The sequence below is a fragment of the Hemitrygon akajei genome, chromosome 9 (assembly GCF_048418815.1).
Source record: "Hemitrygon akajei chromosome 9, sHemAka1.3, whole genome shotgun sequence".
Lineage (NCBI taxonomy): Eukaryota > Metazoa > Chordata > Chondrichthyes > Myliobatiformes > Dasyatidae > Hemitrygon > Hemitrygon akajei.
Genome location: NC_133132.1, coordinates 109,457,263 through 109,480,430, shown reverse-complemented (window position 1 = coordinate 109,480,430; position 23,168 = coordinate 109,457,263). Strand labels below are relative to the sequence as shown.

Here is a 23,168-nt window from a genome sequence, read left to right as displayed (position 1 = left end):
TTCTTTTCCTTTTCTCCATGAATCTTAACAGATTACTTTTTTTCAGCCCTTTACCTCTTCCAACTATTCTCACTTCACCCCCCTACCTATTCACCTTCCCTTTCACCTGTTCTCACCTATCACCTGCCAGCATGTACTCCCTCCCCTCACCCCACCTTTTGCACCCTTCCTTTCCAGTCCAGATGAAGCGTCTCAGCCTGAAATGTTGCCTGCTTATCCCCCTCCTTTGACAGTTTGTGTGTCTTCCTCTGGATTTTTAGCATCTGCAGAATCTCCTGTGTTTACCAAAGAGCCTTATGGTCAGAGTATTACCTCTGTCATCATTAGCAGTACTTAAGATCCATGCCATTACCATGTTAAGTCCTGGTAGATGGAGATCTGGTGTGATCTGTTTCAACACCCTGAATCCTTGATCTTACCTTAAATGGCTCTACCCATCACCTTCCAGCTTCTGTCACTATTCCTTCTCTCTCCTTCTCCATCTGCCTATCACTTCTACTCACCTGCATCCAATAGACTATAAGACAAAGGTGCAGAACTGGACCATTCAGCCCATCAATTCTACTCTGACATTCCATCATGGCTGATTAATTATCACTTTCAACTCCATTGTCCTTGCCTTCTCCCCGTAACCTTTGACATCCTGACTAATTAAGAACCTATCAACATCTGCTTTAAATATATCCAATGATTTGGACTCTGGTGCACCAATGTCTGTGACAATGAATACTGCAGATTCACCACCATCTGGCTAAAGAAGTTCCTCTCACCTCTATTCAAAAGGGAGACCTTGTATTCTGAAGCTGAACCCTCTGGTCCTAGACTCCCTCACTATTAGGTACATTGTCTCCAAGTCCACTCTATCTAGGTCTTTAGGCTTCAATGAAATCCATCTTCATTTCTCTAAACTGCAGTTGGTACAGGCTCAGACCATTCAAACGCTCCTCATACATTAACCTTTTCATTCCTGGAACCATTCCTGGAAGATCTCAGGTGCATTTCTTCTCTATCCCTCTGATCTAGCCAGTTCCTTCTCCTACCACCCATCAACCTGTTTCTTATCCCTCCTTCACCTACCACTCCATCTGCCCCTCACCCATACCCCCTTCCACTGGGTTCCCTGTCCCCACTGTTCCCAACTGGCCTCCCCTCCTCCCTTATTTCATTCCACGCTCCACCTTCCTCTCCTATCAAATTCCACCATCAGCAGCTCAGTCTCCACCTCCCAGCCTCTGTCACTATTCCAATGTTCCCCTCCTCCACCTGTCTATCACCTCCTCACCTGAATCCAACCATCACCTTCTAATGTCCCCACCCTTCCTTCCTCCATCTGCCTATCATCCCATCACCTCCTAACCTCTGTCAATGTTCCCACCCTTCCTTCCTCCATCTGCCTATCATCCCATCACCTCCTAGCCTCTGTCACTGTTCTCGCCCTCCCTTCCTCCATCTGCCTATCATCCCATCACCTCCCAACCTCTGTTACTATTGCTGTCCTCCCCTCCTTCATTTGCCTATCATCCCCTTACCTGCACCTATCACCTACTAATTCTTGATCTACCCTTCCCCTTAGCTGTTTACACTCACTAACTCCCCTTTACCTTTCAGTCTACATGAAGGGTCTCAACCCAAATTTTCGCCAGTCTATTTCACCCACAGATGCTGCCTGACTGGATGTGTTCCTTCAGCAGTTTGCCTTTTATTGTTGAGGCATTCGGTTAATTGGTCATTGACTTGCTCAGTCAATCAATGATTAGAACTGGTCATTACTATCTCAAAAGGGACAGAGCGTCAGGAAAACAGTCAGCTTACAACAACCATCATCAGGGAGGGCGGAAAAGACTGGAATTTTAAGTGCTCCTTCAGAAAAATTCCCAACTTTTATTTTCAGATCCAAGTTGATCTTTAAACACCCGGACATGTCAGACTTGGGAACATACTCTGTTGCTGTCTCAGACACGGACGGTGTCTCTTCCAGCTATGTCTTGGAGAAGGAAGGTATGGGATCCTCTGCCTGCATGAGTGGGTTCCAGCTGTGTCCTAGTCTATCTTCAGATCAACAGCTCAACCAGCATTCTCTCTAGCTCCCTGACAGGGGCCACATTTACTCCATGATGGCAGTCCGTGAAATATTTTTGAGTGATGGAGTGAGAAATATTTCTGATTTTGCCGGCTCTTGAAGACATGACTTCTAGGAAAAAGTTAAATAGGTTAGGACTTTATTACCTGGAGCGCAGGAGAGCGAGGGGAGATTTGATAGAGGTATACAAAATGACGAGTGGAATAGATAGGGTAGATACAAGCTGGCTTTTTCCACTGAGGTTGATGAGACTAGAACTAAAGTTCATAGATTAGGATGAAAGGTGAAATGTTTAAGGGGAACAAGAGGGGAAACAACTTCACTCAGAGGGCGGTGTGAGTGTGGAACAAGCTGCTAGCCGAAGTGATGGATGCAGGATCAATTTCAATGTTTGAGGGAAATTTGGATAGGTACATAGATTGGAGGGGTATCGAGGGCTATGGTCCGGATGCAGCCAATGGGACAAGACAGTATAATAGTTCAGCATGAACTAGATGGGCAGAAAGTACTTTTTTCTCTGCTGTAGTGATTTCCATCACTTCTGAAAGGAGGCCTGCATCCCATTCAAGGTTTCCATAAAGGCCTGAAAGCTCATTTGATTTCTGTGAACTCCCTACCTTCAGGCTTCCTAGATAGCTGAAGAATGTTCAAGTGTTTTGAGTCTCTGGCACTCTGCCTGTTAATTTGGAGAGAGCACTAGAAATTTAATAAGTGTTTCCTAACAACAGTGTCCCCTTGTAATCCATTCTCGCTTAACGTTAACCTTTTCATGTGACCAGGTCCCATGATCTGGGTAGAAAGCTCTGGTTCCTAACCCGGGAGGTTCTAAGTTCTCTATGTACACTTCTACAGCTGGCTGGCTAGCTGTGGTAGTCTCCACAGTATATGCTCCGGGTAACTGGGTAAGTAATCCATTTTACATTAGATTTCACAAGGTAAAAGCTGGTGGGAAAAATTCTCCCCAACAGCTTTGACTTATTCTCCAGGCAACATATACTGTGCAGATGTGTCAACAGCAAGTCTATGCTCAAAAATCTAAACTGTAGATCGAGTCTTGTTGCAAACTGTCAGGAAATAACATCATAAAATGTAATCCATGTGTCTTCTGTTTTCCAGAACTGGAACGCTTGCTGGCATTGAGTCATGTGATTAGGCATCCAAGTGAGTATCTGTACACCAAGTCACTCCCATAATTCACACTCGCAATAATCTGTGAATTTTCTCAGGGTAGTCTTTGTTCTCATTGGCATGTGAGATTAATACACTACTGATGCTCTAGATTTAAGTTTTCATGCCTTGCATTGGAACATGCGGAACATTTTAAATTAACACAGACAAGCATGGATACAGCTCTCTGCATCATTGAGGAATTTATAGGAGGTGATGTCTAAGTAAGGTTTTATTTAGAGATACAGCATGGTAACAACGGTAACATGCCCTTTTGACCCAACAAGCCCATGCTACCTAATTACAGCCAAGTGAGCAATTAACCTACCTACATATACTTTGAAATGTTGGGGGGAATTGGAATGCCGGGAGAAAACCCACACGGTCACAGGGAAAACATGCAAACTCCTTGCAGAGGCAGAATTGAACCCAGGTTACTGGCACTGTCATATCATTACGCCAACTGCTACGTTACCATGCCAGCCATCAGGCACAGAGACACATCATCAGAGATTGCCACTATATAGGCCATGCCACCTTCTCGATGCTACCATCAGGCAGAAGGTACAGAAGCCTGAGGACCACAGCTCAAGATTCAACAACAGCTCCTTCACTGCCATTAGGTTTTTGAACCCATCTGAAAATCTCTATCACAACCTCCAACAATTTTTTTTTCTATCTCTCAACTTGTACCAGTGTCATAATGTTTATTTTATTGTGTAAGTTATTTACTATTTATGTTAGTTTAAGTTTATATTATGTTTTGTTTGGTGTGTTTGTAAGGTACTGTGCTTCTGTTGCTAAAAGCTAATGATTAAGGGTAAAGCTAATGCCCTGGGTATGTGTGTTTATGACAATAAACTTAAACAAAACTGCACACAATATTCTTAATGTAGCCTCACTAGTACTTTCTACAATTGAAGTAAAACTTCCCAGTATTCTAAGTTCTTACAATAAAAGCCAGCACACCTTTAAGCCCCTGAGTATTTCCAGCATGTGTGAAAGCCTTAGTTTTTGTTTTGTGCGAGAGGACCTCTCTATCCCATGATGCTCCAGATTTATGTGGTTTCTCTTTATTTAAATAAAAAACCTTCATCATTCTTTCTTCCAAAGTTTTGAAATTCAACCCATATTCAACAACATTTGCCCCAGGAGATTCTGTAATTGCTGGAAATATGGAGCAATGCACTTAAAAAGCTGGAGGTGTCAGTGTGTGAGGCAGTATGTATAGAAATGAATAAACAATCAACAGCTTGGGCCAAGACTCTCCAACAGCACTTTAAGGCAGTAGAAACCAGAATAAGAAGTTGGGAGGAGGGAGAGGAGTATAAGCTATCGCCATGATGAAGCCACTTTCAAGTTGGAGGAGCAACACCTCATATTCTGTCTAGGTAGCCTCCAGTCTGAAGGCATGACATTGATTTCTCTAACTTCTGGTAATTTCTCCCCTTCTCTCTTCTCTCTTTTTCCATTTCCCAATCTGATTGCTGCCTTGCCCCTGCTCTTCTCACCTGCCCATTACCTCCCTCTGGTTCCCTCATTTCTTTTCTTTCATGGCCCATTCTCTATTAGATCCCTTCTTCTTTGGCCCTACACCACTTCCATCTACCATTCCCAGCTTCTTACTTCATCCCCCTCCCAACTACACCACCCACCCACCTTTTCCCTCACCTATTACCTGTCATCTTGTTTTCCTCTCCTTTCTCCACCTTTATATTCTGGCTTCTTCCCCCTTCCTTCATTTAAATAAAAAAAACTAAAAGGGCTGAAGTGTTTCTGCCCGAAACATCGACTGTTTATTCCCCTCCATTGATACTGCCTGACCTGCTGAGTTCCTCTGGATTTCCAGCATCTGCAGAATCTTTTGCACTCATACTAAATCTGTGATGATGGTAATAATATCGAATATTTACCTCTTTCAACCTTACTGATAATCTTTCCAGTAGGTACATGACCAGAATGGCAAGCAATACTCCAAATTTGGCCTCACCAAGGTTTAACACAACTTCATACTTACCCTTTCTCCTTCACCGTAACAACATCTGTAACTTCCTTGTTAACTATGTTTGCTCCATCCTTTCCTTGGAATCTTTTCCCTACATTTTGTGTATTTTTGCTCGGAGCTGTAAGCAGTCCTGGCCACTGCTTGTGTGTTGTGTGATTTGTCCATCTATTTGCCCAGTCAATAACCCTTCCCAGTTTCATTGCTTACAACCCTGCCGATTCACATAGAATCAGATTCAAATAGGGCAGTATAGTACAGGCCCTTCAGCCCGCGTGGTTGTGCCGAGCTTATAACCTGCTTTCAGATCAATCTAACCCTTCCCTCTGCTGGATTCCAATATTTTTAACCCAGGAGTCTTTCAGAAGTCAGGAAAGAGGCACAAAACCTGTCGCTTCATGATCATTTTAATAAATCTTAATAGAACAAAGAGAGCTGAAAAATAAACTGTGATAGAGGTTTACTAAGTGAAGAGAGATAGAAGCTAAAAGAGAAAAAGATAGTGCCCCAGTCATTACTTATTCTAACAATCAGCTCTTTTGATACTACATAGATAAGAAAAATTCATTCAAATTTGCAGATAAGAGCTAGCCAATCAAAAAGCCCCTATTTGAATGCAGCACCAGAGAAGCTTCTAGGGCTTTCCAGAATCATACAAATGTGACCACCAGGGGATGCACTGAACAACTGTATATACATACTCCAGCCACTAGGAAGCATACTAAACTGTTACTAGTATATAAGAAAGTTTATAAATACAAGCAATTAATTGTTAAACTGCAAAGAAAATTATAATTAAATGGTTGGATCCGATATCTCCTACAGCGCCTTCTATTCTAACATTGTATCTCCCATTTTTTTAACATTTTGTCTCCTATTTTTCTAACATTAACCATTTCTGCCATGGGAAGGTCTCGCTGTCCACTTAATCTATGCCTTTTATCATCTTATACACCTCTATCAAGACATTTATCATCCTCCCTCACTTCAAAGAGAAAAACCCCTAGCTTGCTCAACCTTTCCACATAGGACATGCTCTAATCCAGGCAGCGTCCTGGTAAAACTCCCCTGCAACCTCTCTAGCACTTCCACATCCTTCCTATAATGAGGCAACCAGAACTGAACATAATATTCCAAGTGTGGTCTAACCAGGGTTTTATAGAACAGCAAAATTACCTTGCAGCTCTTGAGCTCAATCCCCCAACTAATGAAGACCAAGGCATCATATGCCTTCTTAGCCACTCTTACCAGGAACAACTGCACAGAAAATATGCAGCTTTATATTTGTTGAAGGAATCCTATATTATATCTGCCAATTCTCTAGACTTTGCATAGATTTTGTCTTTAAAAGCACAGTTGGTTTTGGTTTACTACTGTCATGTGTAACAAGATATAGTAAAAAAAACTTGTGTTTTCCACCCAAGAAAACTTGTGTTTTCCATTCCATACACCAAGGTATTATTTATTTATTTTATTTAGCGACACCATACAGAACCGTACCACCTGGCCCAACAAGCCACATCGCTCAGCAACCCATCTATTTAACCCTACTTAATCACAAAATTTACAATGACCAATTAACCTACAAACCAGCATCTTTGGAATGTGGGAAGAAACCAGAATACCTGGAAGAAATCCATGTGTTCATGGGGAGAGCGTACAAACTTCTTAAAGACCACTGGTATCAGAACTGAACTCTGACGGCTCGTGCTGTAATAATGTCACACTAACCACTATGCTACAGCAGTGTCCTCTAGTAAAATGAAGAACAGAATGTAGAATAGTACAGTCCAGTTAGTCTGGGATTTTGGAACAACTTTAATTTTTCAACATTGAATTTCTTTGAATATTTGGATTGATCATCCTATGTAGCTTAAAGAACTCTTGTTTTCTGTTTTCCTTTAGCGATCCCATTGAAACATGAATTATCCTATGAAGTCTTCGAAAAAGGGCAAGTCCGTTTTTGGCTTCAAGCTGAGCATTTATCAACTGATGCTCGGTGCAAGTTCGTTGTCAATGATCTGGAACTGCAAGACAGCAAGGTAACAATTATGTTGTATTTGTACAAGATTTAGGAGAGACCGCAGCTGTAGGATTGTCTAGTTTCCTACTTTCTGAATAGATGACCTCCAACCTGATCTCTAGTCTGGCCCCTTACCTCTTCTGAGCACCTGCCTATCTTCTCCCACGGTACCTCTGCTCCTTCCCTTTTTACAATGGTCCACTCTCCTCTCTGATCAGATTCTTTCTTTTCTAGCCCTTCACCATTTCCATCTATCATCTCCCAGTTTCTTACTTCATTCCTCCTCCCCCACCCACCTGACTTCATCTATTACCTTCTATCTTGTACTTCTTTTCCTTCCCCACCTTATTTTGCCAACTTCCCCCTTCCTTTTCAGTTCTGATGAAGGGTCTTGGCCTGAAATCTTGAATGTTTATTCATTTTCAATAGATGCTGCCTGTCCTGCTGAGTTATTCCAGCATTTTGTGTGGGTTGATCTGAAGGATTGTGTACAGATTTTGTTGCCTTGTTATAGAAAAGACATCACTAAGCTGGAAAGAGTGCAGAGAAGACCTATGATGGAGCGGTTGGGTAGGCTAGGTCTTTATTCACCATTTCCCATTCCTGCATTTTCTGTCACTAGTACCAGGGCCCGACTATTCAACTGGCTGAGCTTGTTAGAACAGGTATGACTGGTACCTCATATTCAGCTTCTGAACTTACTTGATGTCGTCAATGAAGGAAAGTTCAGTTGCCTGGCTTGCAAAGTTCTATTAAAACAGGTTCACCAGAGTGCTGCCTGGATTAGACTATGATGTACAAGGAGAGGCTGGGAAAACTTAGGTGATTTCCACTGGAACATTGGATGCTAAGAGAAGACCTGATACGAGTTCAAAAATTATGAGAAGCATAGACAACAGACAGCAGGTATCTTTTTCCCCAGGGTTTAAATATTGAATAATAGGCAGTATCTCATCCATTTAAGGTGAGGGAGGAGACTTCAAAGGAGACGTGTGGGACAAATTTTCTTTTTGTACACAGAGACTGGTAGATGCATAGAATGTGTTGCTTGGGGTGGGTAGAAGAGGCAAATATGATAAAGGCATTTAAGATGTTCTTTGATAGTCACTTGAATATGTAGGGAATAGAGGAATATGGACCACGTGCAGGCAGAATGGATTAGTCAATCAGGCACCATTGCTCAGATTAATTCACAATATCATGGGTTAAAGGTCCTATTTCTGACCTGTATCGTTTGATGTTCTGTGTTTGAAAATCTCACTGAAACAAATTGCCTATGTCTCCTTCAAAGGGTCTGGGCTTGAAACATCGACAGTGCTTCTCCCTATAGATGCTGCCTGGCCTGCTGTGTTCCACCAGCATTTTGTTTGTGTTGAGACAGAGTTCGTTGAATTATTGTCATGGAAAAGATCCCTTTCCTTTTCTCATCCAGTTTAAGCAAGTCAGCAAGTAGATTCGTGGCCTATAAAGACTTGTTAATCCAAATGTTCACCATATTCAGAAATTACACTTTATTTCCTTCAAGGAACACAAGATAACTTTTGATAAATCTACTGGTATCATTGAGATGGTTATGGAACAGTTCACAAGAAAGAATGAAGGAACTTATACGGTTCAAATTGAGGATGGAAAGGCCAAAAACCAGTCCTCACTGGTTCTAATTGGAGATGGTAAGTTGAGCAATGGACTTCACTTCTTTCCCACCTAGTGCCAGCAAGTTTGATGACCTGCTTTAATAGGAATTGTTTTTCTTCATAGCATTTACGGCTGCTCTGGCAGAAGCAGAATTCCAAAGGAAAGAATTCCTGAGAAAACAAGGTAAGATTTTTTAAAATATGCCGCTTGTCCAGACAATGTGTCTACAAGGTTATTCCTGTTGCAATCCTAACATTTTCTAGAATATCTTGCACTGTGTAATCTGGGCTTTATTGAGGAAGTCTTCTATCATTTCAAGGAGAGCACAGGTTAATCTCTCATAACTATAGGTTTGCAGATGACTCGAAGGTTCATGCAGTTGTGGATCATGGAGAAGATTATCATCAGTTACAGCAGAATATTAACCGAATGTAGAAATTATGAGGGTAGGCTTTGTGGGTTACTGCTGTTTAAACTGTTTGCTTGTTTCCCCATTGCAGAGTAGTAGCAGATGAAGCTCAATCTAGGGAAGTATGAAGTGATTCACTTTGGGACATCCAATATGAAGGCAGACTACAGGGTTAATGGCATGTTTCTTATCAGTGTGGAAGATCATAGGGATCACAGGGTCTATGTCCATGGATCCCTCAAATTTGCCATGCAAGTCAATAGGGTTATTAAGAGGGAGTATGAGGTATTGGCCTTCATTAGTTGGGGGAAGGTGTTAAACTCTTAGATAGGCACATGGATGGCAGAAAAATGGAGAGCTACTGTATGAAGGAGGGAAGGATTAGATTTATCTTAGACTAAGTTAAATGTCAGCACAAATAGTCGTGGGACATAGGGCCTGTACTGTGCTGTATGTGGTGGTAGTTAATAGCATTTTTTCCTATGCCATGCAGTTATTACATGGGAGGAGTTCACATACTGTACAAGCAGCACTATCAATAAAGTTCTGTTGAATATCCTGCAAGGCTGGCATCTTGGTGTGCTCTGCACTATCCCGCAATATCAAACAAAACACTGTGATGTTCTATGTACTGGGAAGCAAAGTTCCATAAACTTGGTGTCCAGGGTAACCAATATCACTGAACTGAGCTTCAGGTTGTTGATTTTAAATTTGTTAATTTACTTGCCTCTTTTTAGAATCAGCATCTCCATCCTTGCTCATCTTTACTCGCATCAACTGTTATCGCATCACTAGGGTGGAGGAGTTATAGGTGTGGGTTTTGCAGGTTGCTACTCTAAACTGTTTCTGTCTGTCGCCCAGGTCCCCATTTTGCAGAGTACATGCACTGGCATGTGACAGATGAGTGTCAAGTTGAGCTGACATGCAAGGTAAAAAATTCCCATTCTCATTCTTACATGTTGATCCATGTCCTCCTCAAGTGTCATGATGAAGCCACACTCAGGATGGAGGAACAGCACCTAAGTAGACTGCATCCTGATGACATGAACATCAATTGCTCTAACTTCTGGCAATTTCTACCGCTCCCCTTCCCTCTTTTCCTATCCTATATTCTGGCTCCCCTCTGACCTCTTCTCTTTACTTGCCTATTATTTCCCTTTAGTACCTCTCCTCTTTCCCTTCCCCCATGGTCCACTCTCCTCTCATCAGATTTCTTCTTCTTCAGCCCTTTACCTATCAGCTCTCAGCTTCTTCATCTGCCTACCTACCCTCTCACCTTCCTCCTCACCTGGTCTCACCAATCACTGTCACACATTTCACTCCCCACACCTCCTTATTCTGTCTTCTTCCCTTTCCTTTCTAGTCCTGATGAATGTTCTAGGCTGGAAACGCCAACTGTTTATTCCCCTCCAGAGATGATGCCTAACCTGCTGAGTTCCTCCAGTGCTGTGTGTGTTACTATGCAAAGCAAAAGATGTCATTGATTGTTGGACAAGGGATGGAATAAACCAACCAAGATCGAGTGTGGTGAAAATCCACAGCAATGGTGATGGAAGCATGCAAGATTCTGCTTGCAATTGAGCTGGTATCTCTGCACAGCCCCAACCTGTACACACTTGTCTGAAATGTGACTCAGCAAGGTGGTAATCATTGTGTGAACAAAGGTTGCCTCCCTTCTGAACTGAGTTAATATCGGTCATGTTCTGGGACCCAGGGTTCTCCAATGTCAGCAACCCTGCAATCCTAAGTAACTGAGAATGTCAGGATAAATACAAGTAGCTTTTAAGGGGAATCTGATGGGGAACAACTTCACTCAGAGGGTGTTGAATGAGCTGCCAGTTGAAGTGGTAGATGTGGGTTCAGTGGTAATATTTAAGAGAAGTTACATGGGGGAGGTATGGAGGACTAAGGTCCAGTTGCAGGTTGATGGGGCTTGGCAAAAAACCAGGCTAGGATGATCCAGGTGGGCTGGAAGGTCTGTTTCTGAGTTGTAATGCTCTGTTACTCTATGGGGGAAACAGTCAATCATCCAATGATAGTATTACAAATAAACCATAAGACACAGGAGCAAGTATGCAGCATTCACAAAAAAGGGAATGTAATTTATAGACAACTATACTAGAAGGAATACTAAGTCCATTGTAGTAAAGAATGTTGCTGGCTGTACCCTACCTGTTTGGATGACCATAAAGGAAATATAATTTTGATGTTACTTGCAATTCTGTTGACAGCATCCTTTCTGTTCCTAGATGTGCTTTAATTTCACTAATGTGTTTTAGGTGGCAAACACAAAGAGGGAGACAGTGTTCGTTTGGTACAGGGACTCTGTGCCCATTACTGTTGAAGAGCCGCCTAATTTTGAGACAGGAGTGTGCAAGATGCCCATTCCAGAGGTAAATGGTGATTGCAGGTGACGTCTATTAGACTTTGGTCACTAAGGGGGCAAATGTTTAATGATAATTGACCAAATTGAAATGTGAAAATGAACAGTGAAATCAAATCTTTTCAAACTTTACCTTGTTTGGTCCAAAACTTTGTGAATGCATAGAACTATAACGTGAGCATTCACAAATCCGAGTGGGCAGAAGAAAATATCCCCCTGGTGTATCAGTGCCAAAAATTAAGTTGAATCTTAGATCCGAATGAAATTAATCAGAACAATTGATCATAACACTGTGATATGGGAAAGATTTATTCCTCTAGCATTCAATTTGTGTCTCTAACCTGTCCTGGGACCATCACATAAGTGCCATCTCAAAGAAAGCACAACAGCACCTCTACTTAGAAGTTTGCATAGATTCAGCATCTCATCTTCTATAGATGCACAGTGGATAGTATACTGACTAGTTGCTTCATGGAATGGTGTAGAAACACCATTGGCCAGGAATAGAAAAGGTTCCCAGGAAGTGATAGATGTGGCCCAGCCCATTTCAGTAAAGCCCTCCCACAACTGAGCACATTTACAAGGAGCGCAGCCACGAGAAAGTGATACCCATCATCAAGGACGCCCCCCCCCCCCCCCATCTAGGCCATGCCTTCTTGTCACTACTACCAACTGGCTGGAGGTACAGGAGCCTTAGATCGTACACCACCAACTTCAGGAACAGTTTACCTTACAACCATCAGGCTCCTGAACTGGCGTGGATAACGTCACTCACTTCAAATCGGAACAGATTTCACAATCAACAGACTCACTTTCAAGGACTCTACAACTCATGACCCCAGTATTATATTTTTTATTTACATAATTATCTTCTGCATATTGGTTTATGGTCAGTCTTTCTTTATGTATAATTTTCATACCTTGTGTTGTACAGTATTTCTTAATTTTCCCGTCGATGCCTGCAGGCATCTTTCATTTTTTTCTGAGGTGCACACATATGATGTGGTGGAGTAATGACGTGTCATTCACGTATTTCTTGCATACAACCCAGAATGAATTATACGCGCGCACACACGCACAATACTATATAATACAACTACTCCATAAGCATCCACAGCATAGTAAATTCCACGTTGTCCCATTCAGGCCTAAAGATTTAATCGCTGTGGAGGATTTCTTACTCTTGCGGGATAACAACCTTCCTAGCGGGGGGGGGGTGGGGGGGCGATCACTCTGCTTGGCAGGTGAGACTTATGACTATGAAACAATCTCATGTGCAAGCCATTCTCTAGGATGGAGAGGTGCTGCTGTTGTCAAATTTTGGATAGATTGGCATCCTGAAGAGTGCATAGCAAGCTGCTGGATTTGCTGAACTATCCCAGGTCACTAAAGTTTTGAACCAACACTTACATTTTGGCTATGACTGGATGACCAGTATGTAGCTCCTTCAACACTTTAGCTCTCAGCTTGGATGGTACAACTACTCCATCAAGGGCAACTTCATTCTAGTGCTGGAAAAAATGGGAGTATTGGAACGTCTGCTGCACACTCCAGCCATTTTAGGTAGACCTCAGACAGTGTGGGGTCTTTTCTAGTTTCCCTTTGGTTTATTTCTGCCGTAATATGGAGACTTTCATTTGTATTAGGGAGAATATGTCAAGAGGTGTGTCCTCTTTTGTAAGTTTTACAGGTATTTCCTTTTCCAAGGGTAAATAGGACAATCCATGGTTATTTCTCCTCTTGAATTTGATCTTGTAATTGTATCCTTCAAGAAACAAAGCCCATCTCTGCATTCGTGCTGCTGTTGTTAGTGGAACACACTTCCTTGGATGGAAAATGGTTTAAAAAGGTTCATTTATCATCAAAGTATACATGTCTGAAATTCTTCAGATAGCCACGAAACCGAGAAAAGACATGAATGGTAGCATGATCAACCCCCAAATCCCTCCTCCCCTGCACACAAAAAAGTCAAAAGTCCAAGTCCATGTCCAAGATGCAGAAACACTGGGCAACATTCTCTGGGCCCAGTGGCAGGCCTTTCCTTCTCTGTAGCAGAGCGATCCCACCAGCGATCAAAAGGCAGTTTCCTCTCTCTGTAGCAGAGCAATCCCACCAGTGATCAAAAGACAGGAACCCAGTGCTCACCTTCCACATTTGCCTTGATGTTTCAATCTTCTTCATTGTGTTAATTGGCAAACAATGGAAGTTTTAATCAGCACATTGGAGTTGACCATTGGTTTACATTCCGTCCTGCAGCCTCCTTGCCATGAGCTTCACTCACACCGCCTCTGACTCCTAAAATCCTCTCAGAGACTACAAAGTGCTGAAACACCCAAATGATCTCCAAACTACAAATCACAGGCCCCAACAATTCCAGAATCACATTCAAGATGAAAAATAAACATAAGAGGCATAAAAGAAGTGAAATATCTGGTTTCATGAACTACCTAGAAGATGTTGACTGAAAAAATGTTATACCTAGGTGCCATTTTGACCATCTTGGTCACTAATAGTTGATGATGAGTAACAAGGGTAAACTCTTTCCCATACAGATACAGGTTGAAATGTTTCACAGCTCAAACCAGACTCGAGACCTCTCTGGCAATCTGTATGTAATTTTTCTCTGCAGCACTGTCTTGAGATTTTGGAAATATTCTGTGTCATCCTCACTGGTAACAATGATGTCATCGAAGTAACACTGAGTGCCTGGGCAACCTTATAACACCTGGTCCATAGTTTTCTGCCAGAGTGCAGGTGCCGATGCTACTCCAAAAGTAAGCCTATTATAGCAATAAAGTCCTTTGTGAGTATTTATGGTGAAAAACACTTTGGACTCTGCTCCGATCTTCATCTATAGTTGAGTGAGTGAGGCCTCCTTCAGTCAGGGTCAACCATGGATGTTGCGTCCTAGCTGTCTAGATACGCAAGCTTTGGCAGTACATTATGGAGATCAAGCTGTTGCCCATGCAGCACACTCCCCCTCTTCATGCATCTGATGAACCTGAAGGAACAACAGAGACTGAAACAGTTTGGCACCAGCAATGTCGCAAGAGCTGCCAGTCAGCGTTGAATTCAACGTAGGACTACTTTAGGGACTCCAGTTCTGGATTTTTCCTTTGGGGTTTTCTACCGATTTGTTTCTCATGAGTGGGTATAGTCACAAAGCAGCAGAAGTTTTAGATCAGAGATTTCCTCCTTCCAGATGAACTGCCAACTATGGCTGATGAGCCCCATCTACCTGAAGTAGCTCGTTTTAAGCTGCAAGTACCCACCTGTGCCCCTTCTCCGGTCAGACGAAACGGTTCCTTCGGGCTTAGTAGCTAAGCCACATGTGAAGGCCAGGACTTGGTTGTCAAAGGCTATTTGAGGCACACGCCATTGGGAGCATTTAATAGGTAGTGGGATTTTGTCCCCATTACTCCTGGCTATAACAATCTTAAGGAGGTAGACCTCAGCTACGTCCACTTTGCTGAAATGTTTCCCTCCAGAAAGGTTTATAAATATATCCTTTATCCTGCGCAGAGGATATTGATCTATTTTCAGTACTGGGTTGATGGTGCCAAGATGGGAGAATGTTACCTGCCATTGATAATGAAGTCATTCTTTATTTGTTTAGTTCTCCAAGAAGGACATGGGCGAATACCAGATGACACTGAAGGATGAGAAAGGTCAAGATGTCTCCGTACTACAAGTGGCTGGGAAAGGTAGGACTACTTCTGTCCATCCCCAGTCAGGGACATTTGTCTGAGCCATTGGAGCCAGAACATTGTCCAGTCACTGGGGTACAGAAGTGTGTGAGTTTGGGATGGGAACAGACCACTGGGATACCTGTGGGGAGGAAAGAGAGTGAGATCATCTCGGCGCCCATGTGAACCACTGGGGACTCTAGCCAGGGCGAATGCTGAAATCCAGAGCAACACACTGGCAGTTACAGGAATTCAGTGGTTCAGGCTGCATCTGTGGAGCTGAATGGATGGTCAAAGTTCCATGTTTAAACCCCAGATGAAGGGACGAGTCCATCCCAGGGTTGGAGGTCTGTGAGAGTCTGGAGATTGGGGCCAAGGGGGTCAAATTCCCATGGTCAGTAAGCCCTGGGGCTAATGTCCAGGGGTCAGCGAGGTCTGAAGGTTGAAATTTAAAGGCGAATTTGAGGCCAATGACTGTGGTTGGAAGCCCAGAGGCAGCCTGTTCTGGGGTTAGAGGCTGTCTATGTATGACTGGGCGGAGGGGAAGGGCTCGTTTTTGTCTTATTACTGTTGCTGCTGCTAACTGTTGTCCTGCTGAGCATTGTGGGCATGTCATATACACAAAAAATTCTGTAGATGCTGGAAATCCAGAAGAACATGCACAAAATTCTGGAGGAACTCATTAGGTCAGGCAGCATCCATGGAGAGGAATAAAGAGTCGACATTTTGGGCTGAAATTCTGCATAGATGCTGCCTGGCCTAATGATTTCTTTCAGCATTTAGCATGTGTCATTTTGGACATGCTATGTTGATGCTGGAATATGTGGCAACACTTGTGGGCCTCCCCCAGCAAATCCTTGGTTGAATTGGATGTTAATGCAAGTGACACATTTCACTGTATGTTTTGATGTATGTGTGATTAAATGTTCATATCTGTTACTAATAGAAGAATATGTAATCCTCTCCCTCTTGCAGTGTACGAGGAGATTGTTCAGGAGATCAGCAGAATCAGTGGTAAGTGTTGCTATTTCCGACTCAGTCTGTCCGACAGTCCCATAGCCCTTCAGCCCATTGTCAGTACCCACCGTCAACCACTCACACGCATCAATCTCAGTTTATTCTTTCCACATTTCTATCAACTCCCCAAGATTTTAGCTCTCACCTATACATGTGGGTGGTTTACAGTGGCTGCTTGACTCACTGACCTTACATGGCTGGGATGTGGGAGGAAACCTGAGCACGTGGGGGAACCTACAATCCCGTTGTCAGGATTGAATCCGCGTCTCCGGAGCGGGAAGGCAGCGGCTCTACCCACTGTGCTGCAGGGGTAGAGAAGCCTGTTGAATGGGGCTTCTGGAAAGTGGGCAGGCATTTCTGCACGGCCAGCCTGCAGCATTAAACAGATGTCATAGAGTTAAAGTGCACAACAATGCAGAAGCAGGACCTTCAACACATCTGGTCTGTGCCCAAATATTATTCTGCCTCGTTCCATCAACCCGCACCTGGACTATAGCCATCCATACCCCTCCCATCCAAACTTCTCTTAAATGTTGAAATCAAACAACTCACTAACGTCTCCCTCTCAGGTTTCCTTCGGCTATTTCATCTGTCAGCCTTAGCCCATGATCTCAGGTCGAGTCTCACCCAACCTCAGTGGAAAATATCTGCTTGTATTTACTTTATCTATACTCATAATTTTATATACCTCTATGAAATCTCCCTTCATATTGCTATGCTTTAGGGATTTAAGTCTTAACCTACTCAACCTTTCCCTATAACTAAGCTCCTGAAGCTCTGGATATATCCTTGTAAATTTTCTCTGTACTCTTTCAATCTTCCCTGTAAGTAGGTAACCAGTACTACACACAGTACTCCAAATTTGGCCTCACCAATGTCTTATAGAACTTCCCAATTCCTGTCCTCAATACTTTGATTTGCCAAACGATCACCCTATCTACTTGTGATGCATCTTTCATGGAATTATGGATCTGTATACAGACCCCTCTGTTCTACCACACTCTTCAGTGACCTACCATTTGCTGTGCCTACTGAATATTTCAACATGGGATTATCTACAACACGTGTTGTGAAATTTTAGTCATATTTTTAACCTGGCATTAACTTCCTGTGAACTGAGTGAAATGATAGCATGCATCGTCAAACCGGTGTGTGGGGTCACTAATTTAAGGTGTGTTAACCTCTAGGGCTGTCTGCTTCTGAGCTGAAGATAAAGTGTACCCCAGAAGGAATAAGGATCCTGTCCTTCCTGAAGTACTACATGGAGGATATGAAGGTTTTCTGGTATCACAAGTACGTGTGCTTGGGAGCAGTAGGTCATGTATGGGAAATAAATGCTGAATGTTCTACGTTAGCATGCAAACTCGCTGTGATTCTCTGCTCACCAAGTGCAGTAATCTCTGAACTTAAACTGTTTGGAGCTGAAATTCTGAAGGCCATCGACAGTGTGCCAGTTATACAGCAGAGACAGAAGTCCTTCGTCCCAAGCAGGCCATGACAACCACAGTGCCCATCCATCAAGTCTCAATTTCCTATGTTCAGCCCATATTCCTCCAAGCTCCTCCCCTCCATGTACCTGTCCAAGTGCTTCTTTAGCGACACTTTCGTATCTGCCCCAGCCACTTCCCCGACAGCCTAGTCTACAAACTCACCACCTTCTGTCAAAAAGTTGCTTTTAAATCACACCCTAATTCTGGTCTCCCCTACCTTGAGAAAAAGACCTTTACCATCCACTTTATCTATGCCTTGCATAATTTTAAACATTTCTCTAAAGTTACCTTTCTTGTCACACATTCCAAAGAATAAAGACTTGGCTTCTCCCTGTAACTCAGGCCTCTATTCCTGGCAACGTCTTCGTACATCTTTTATGCACTCCTCATAATTTAACCACATATTTCCTGTAACATCACGCATTTCACACAGTGGGCACACAAACCTGGAACCACAAGTTTTGAGTAATTGGTTGGAGGGGAGATGAGGAAAACTCTACTGAACAAGAGGGTGGTGGGAATGTGGAACAGGCCTCCAGAGGAGGGTGTAGAGACGGGTATAATATTTAAAGGTACTTCGACGGATCCATGGATTGGAAATATTTAGAGGGATATGGGTCAAATGGGGTTGGTGTTGAAAGGCAAGACTGTCTGGCTGGATGAGTTGGCTGAAGGGCCTCTTTCCATAAAATACAACTCAATGTTGTTGTCACTGTTTTCCTCCAGAGATTCGAAGATCGCTTCATCTGAAAAGATGAGAATCGGTGGAAGTAATGACCAGGTTTGGATGCAGATCTGTGAACCCACAGAGAAAGACAAGGGAAAATACACCATGGAGATCTTTGATGGCAAAACCTCTTACAGACGGAACCTGGACCTGTCAGGAGAGGGTAAGGCATTGCTTGTGAATGTGAGTTGATAAGTGAGTGCTGGGGATTCGCCCTGCCAGGTTAAGCCGAACTCCATAAACACAAGACATTCTGCAGATGCTGGAAATCCAGAGTAACATGCAAAATGCTGGAGGAACTCAGCAGGTCAGACAGTATCTATGGAAATGAATAAGAATTTGATGTTTCTGGCAGAGACCCTTCATCAGCCCGAATTGTCATAGCTGCTGCCTGACCTGCTGAGTTCCTCCAGTATTTTGTGTGTGATACTCTGAGTTTTTTAAGTGACAAGGGTGATGGTTCACCCAGAAGATTTGGGTGCATGGGATCCATGGTGAATCGGCCATTTGGATTCAGAACTGGCTTGCCCAAAGAAGATAGGGTAGTAATCAAAGGAATTTATTCGAGCTGGAGGTCTATGATTAGTGGTGTTCCATGGGGATCTGCTGCTTGTGATGTATATAAATGACCTCGAAGAAAATATAGATGAGTAGATTAGTGAGTTTGCAGATGATATTAAGATTGATGGTGTTGTGGATACTGTAGATGACCAGCAAAATAAACAGCAGAAAATAGATCAGTTGGAGATATGGGCAGAGAAATGTCAGATGGAGTTTAACCAGGACAAATGTGAAGTGTTGCACTTTGGCAGATCAAATGTTCAGAAACAGTACACTGTTAAGAGCAAGACCCTCAATGGTGTTGAGGAGCAGAGAGATTTGGGGGTCCAAGTTCATAGCTCCCTGAAAGTGACTCCACTGATTGATCGGAGGTAATGATGCATATGACATGCTTGCTTTTATTAGTGGAGGCATTGAGTTTAAAAATCAGTCCGTTATATTGTAGCTTTATAAAACTCTAGTTAGGCTGCATCTAGGATATTGCATATAGTTCTGGTCAGTCTACTATAGGAAGGATGTCAAGGCTTTGGAGAGGATACAGAAGAGGTTTACTGTCTGGATTAGAGGGCTTGTGCTATGAGAGATTGGACAAACTTGGGTTGTTTTCTTGTGAGCGGCAGAGACTGAGGGGAGAAATGATAGAGGTTTATAAGACTACGAAGGACATAGACTGTACATTTTCCTCCGGGTTGAAATGTCTAATACCAAAGGGCCTGCATTTGAGGTTAGATGGAGTAATCTCAAAGATGTGAGCGGTGAGTTTTTTTAAAAACAGAGTGGTGAATGACTGGAATTAGTAGAGGCAGACACATTAGAGACTTTTAAGAGATGTTTAGATGGGTACATAAATGTGAGGAAAATGGAAGGATATGGACAGTGTTTAGGCAGAGGAGATTGGTTGGTATAACATTGTGGGTTGAAGGATCTGTTCCTGTGCTCTACTGTTCTATGAACTCATGGATTGTTGCTACATATCTTCTGCACTGAATGTGTACAGTTTGATACATCGGGAGAACTGTCTTGTGCTAAGACCTCTCTCTGGTTACTTTGCAGCTTACACTGAGGCGTATAATGAATTCCAGAGACTCAAGTAAGTTTCAATGTCCTAAAAATATTTCACTGCAGGACTGCCTGCTTATTTATGTTTGTGATGTTTCAGTCATGCTTGTAAAATGTTGAGTTATCAATTACACTTATTGACATATTTATTCTCATTTACAGAGCCGCAGCGTTTGCAGAAAAGAGTAAGTACTCAAAGTGTTGCTCAGTGAAATTATACAGTTCACAGAGTGAAATGGTTTCACATTGATTCTTTCTCTCCTAGATCGTGGCAAAGTTTTAGGTGGATTGCCTGATGTGGTCACCATAATGGAAGGCAAGGTATGAGGTGTGGGTCACATGGGAGGGAGGGGTGAAAGGCAGGGAGATTACTAACACAAAAGATTCTGCAGATGCTGGAAATCCAGAACAACATACACAAATTGCTGGAGGAACACAGCAGATCAGGCAGCATCTATGAAGGGAAATAAACAGTCCTAATTAAGGGTCTTGGCACACAACATCAATTGTTTATTCCCCTCCATGAATGCTGGCTGCGTGTCAGAATTTTGTGTGTGTTGCAGAAGAGAGACAAGCTGTTAAGGAGCTCAGCACATTGAGCAACATCTACAGAGGTAACGCGATGTACCTCAGTTTGTTTATTGCTCCAAGTTCTGATATCTGCTGCCTCTTGTCTTAGCTTAACCTGGTGCTCCCACACCACTGCAGCAGTAAATGTTACAAAGGCTCTTTGCAAAATCTCAGTAAATGTTCTGAAGGGTTATTGACATAAACTTACTTGTGTGCTCCAGACACTGAGCCTCACGTCCACCGTGTTCGGAGACCCAATTCCTGAGGTGACCTGGTTGAAGAATGACAAGGACCTGGAGATGAATGACCACCACTGTGCGACCCTCGAACAGGGAAAGTTTGCCTCCCTCACCATCAAATGTGTCACCACAGAGGATTCAGGGAAATACAGCATTAACGTCAGGAACAAGTACGGTGGTGAAACGATTGATGTCACTGTAAGTGTCTACAAACATGGAGAGGCAGTACCTGAGGTGAAGAGAGGGGTTGTCCTTCCACCAGACTCCAAGCCTGCAGAACCTTCAAAGAGTTCAAAGCCTGCCAGGAGAAAGTGATGACCTATTGTAAACATGGCATGAACTGCAGTGAATAATGACCCATGTAGCTTAATGTAGAATATAAACTCTAGGATTAGAAGTGTCAATCTTAATCTGCAGCATGGTATATTTATTCTTTGGATGGTGCTCAATTCTCAAATGTCAGGTCAGTTGGAGGAATTTCTCTGCTCTGGCCCTCCTGGTGGTTGTTGGCAAAAATCACTCATTTACCTGTTTTAATGTTAATCAACTGCCCTACAAAACCAGGAATACCAGAGCACAAATATTCCATTATAGTCTCCTTGCTGAATTATGCCTTTCCCTGGCTGTTTACAGAGAAATATAGTTTGTAAATGCACCATGTGGCAGCAACATTGTACCTACGGAGAAGGGAATAATATTAATCTCACACCCTTCCAAATCAATTGTTACAACAAAACCAGCTACCACCAACCCATGGCTGCAATTCACTCCCTCTGTAATCACATTACTTGACTAATCTTGTGTTTTGTTTGTCGTGCTTTGCATCAATAAAAGTTGCCTTTCATGGCGATGTTTAACCCTCACTTGTGTTTCTGGCTCCCACTGACTCAGATTTTGCTTCCAGAGTTGCACATTACCTTAACAAAAAGTGATGACATTAACAGGATCACTAAAATCACCAACAGCACAAGAACACATCTGGGTGAAAGCAGTGAGCCTGGGCATTGTACCTTCAGTAATTGTTTGAACTCTGTACCTTAGCCATTCTCACTGCAAGGATTTCCTGGGGAACTCTGAGGAAGTTCTGAATATAAAACAATCTAGAATTCTCGATAGTAACACACAAAATGCTGGAGGAATTCAGCAGGTCAGGCAGCATCTGCAGAAATAAATAGTTGATATTTCATCAGGACAAAATGGGGTGCCGGGGGGGGGGGGGGGGGGGTGGTTCTGTGGACAAAAAAGGACCAGGATGGTGTGTCCCTTGCACTCGAGGGTGTCTCTGAGCACCTGCAGAGCATCCTTAAGGGGGAGGGAGAAGAGCCAGAGGTTGTTGTGTACATTGGGACCAGTGACACAGGTACAAAAGGAATTAGGTCCTGCAGAGTGTGTACAAAGAGATAGGCAGAAGGCATTAACAGGCTGTGAAGGGCAGGCTGAAATCTCTGTATTACTCATGCTTGTAAGGGCTGGAATAAGAGGAAAATGCAGCTGAATATGTGGCTGAGGTTCAGGAGGGAAGTGTTCAGGTTTTTGGGATCTCTTCTGGGGCACAGATGACCTATACAAGAGGGAGGGGTATCGGTACCCTGCTGTGAAGATTTTTCTGTAGTCCCGGGAGGGTTTAAACTCATCTGGATCGGGGTAGATCATATGGGAGCTAGACAAAAGAGGCTTAGTGGAGGGTTGTTAACAGATTGGAGGCCTGTGACCAGAAGTGTGCACACATACTACAGCAAGATCTGGATGAACTGGGAAAGGAATGGCAGATAGAGTTTAACTTGGACACATGCAGGGTATTGGATTTTGGAAAATTAAACCAGGGCTGGACCTACACCGTAAATGGCAGGGTAAAGAGAGTGTTGTAGAACAGGGAGACAGAGGAGCACAGCAACACTGGCAGACAAGCTGATGAAGAAGGCATTTGGCACGCTTACCTTTATTGATCCAGGCAAAGAGTGTAGGAGTTGTGACGTCCTGTTACAGCTGTCCAAGCCCTCGCTGAGACCACACTGGTCACCCTGATGCCATTATGCTGGAGAGGATGTAGAAAACATTATTACTGGGACCAGAGGGCCTGGCAGATGAGTAGCGACTAGATAGGCTGGGAATGTTTTCCC

The 23,168-nt window shown here is 43.1% G+C and overlaps 1 protein-coding gene across 1 annotated transcript in view; it reads left to right on the top strand.

Moving 5' to 3' along the window:
• LOC140733438 (myomesin-2-like) overlaps positions 1-21,911 on the top strand; it is a 130,625-nt gene extending 108,714 nt beyond the window's left edge. The window contains exons 23-37 of the mRNA XM_073056764.1: positions 1,892-1,998; positions 3,197-3,241; positions 7,155-7,291; positions 8,798-8,942; positions 9,031-9,090; positions 10,178-10,245; positions 11,596-11,709; positions 15,316-15,403; positions 16,361-16,399; positions 17,590-17,695; positions 18,619-18,782; positions 20,234-20,270; positions 20,402-20,424; positions 20,505-20,560; positions 21,031-21,911. Of these exons, the coding sequence (XP_072912865.1) occupies positions 1,892-1,998; positions 3,197-3,241; positions 7,155-7,291; positions 8,798-8,942; positions 9,031-9,090; positions 10,178-10,245; positions 11,596-11,709; positions 15,316-15,403; positions 16,361-16,399; positions 17,590-17,695; positions 18,619-18,782; positions 20,234-20,270; positions 20,402-20,424; positions 20,505-20,560; positions 21,031-21,363 (1,522 nt within the window). The 3' untranslated portion in view covers positions 21,364-21,911. The remainder of the gene's footprint in view (positions 1-1,891; positions 1,999-3,196; positions 3,242-7,154; positions 7,292-8,797; positions 8,943-9,030; positions 9,091-10,177; positions 10,246-11,595; positions 11,710-15,315; positions 15,404-16,360; positions 16,400-17,589; positions 17,696-18,618; positions 18,783-20,233; positions 20,271-20,401; positions 20,425-20,504; positions 20,561-21,030) is intronic.
• The last annotated feature ends 1,257 nt before the right edge of the window (positions 21,912-23,168 follow it).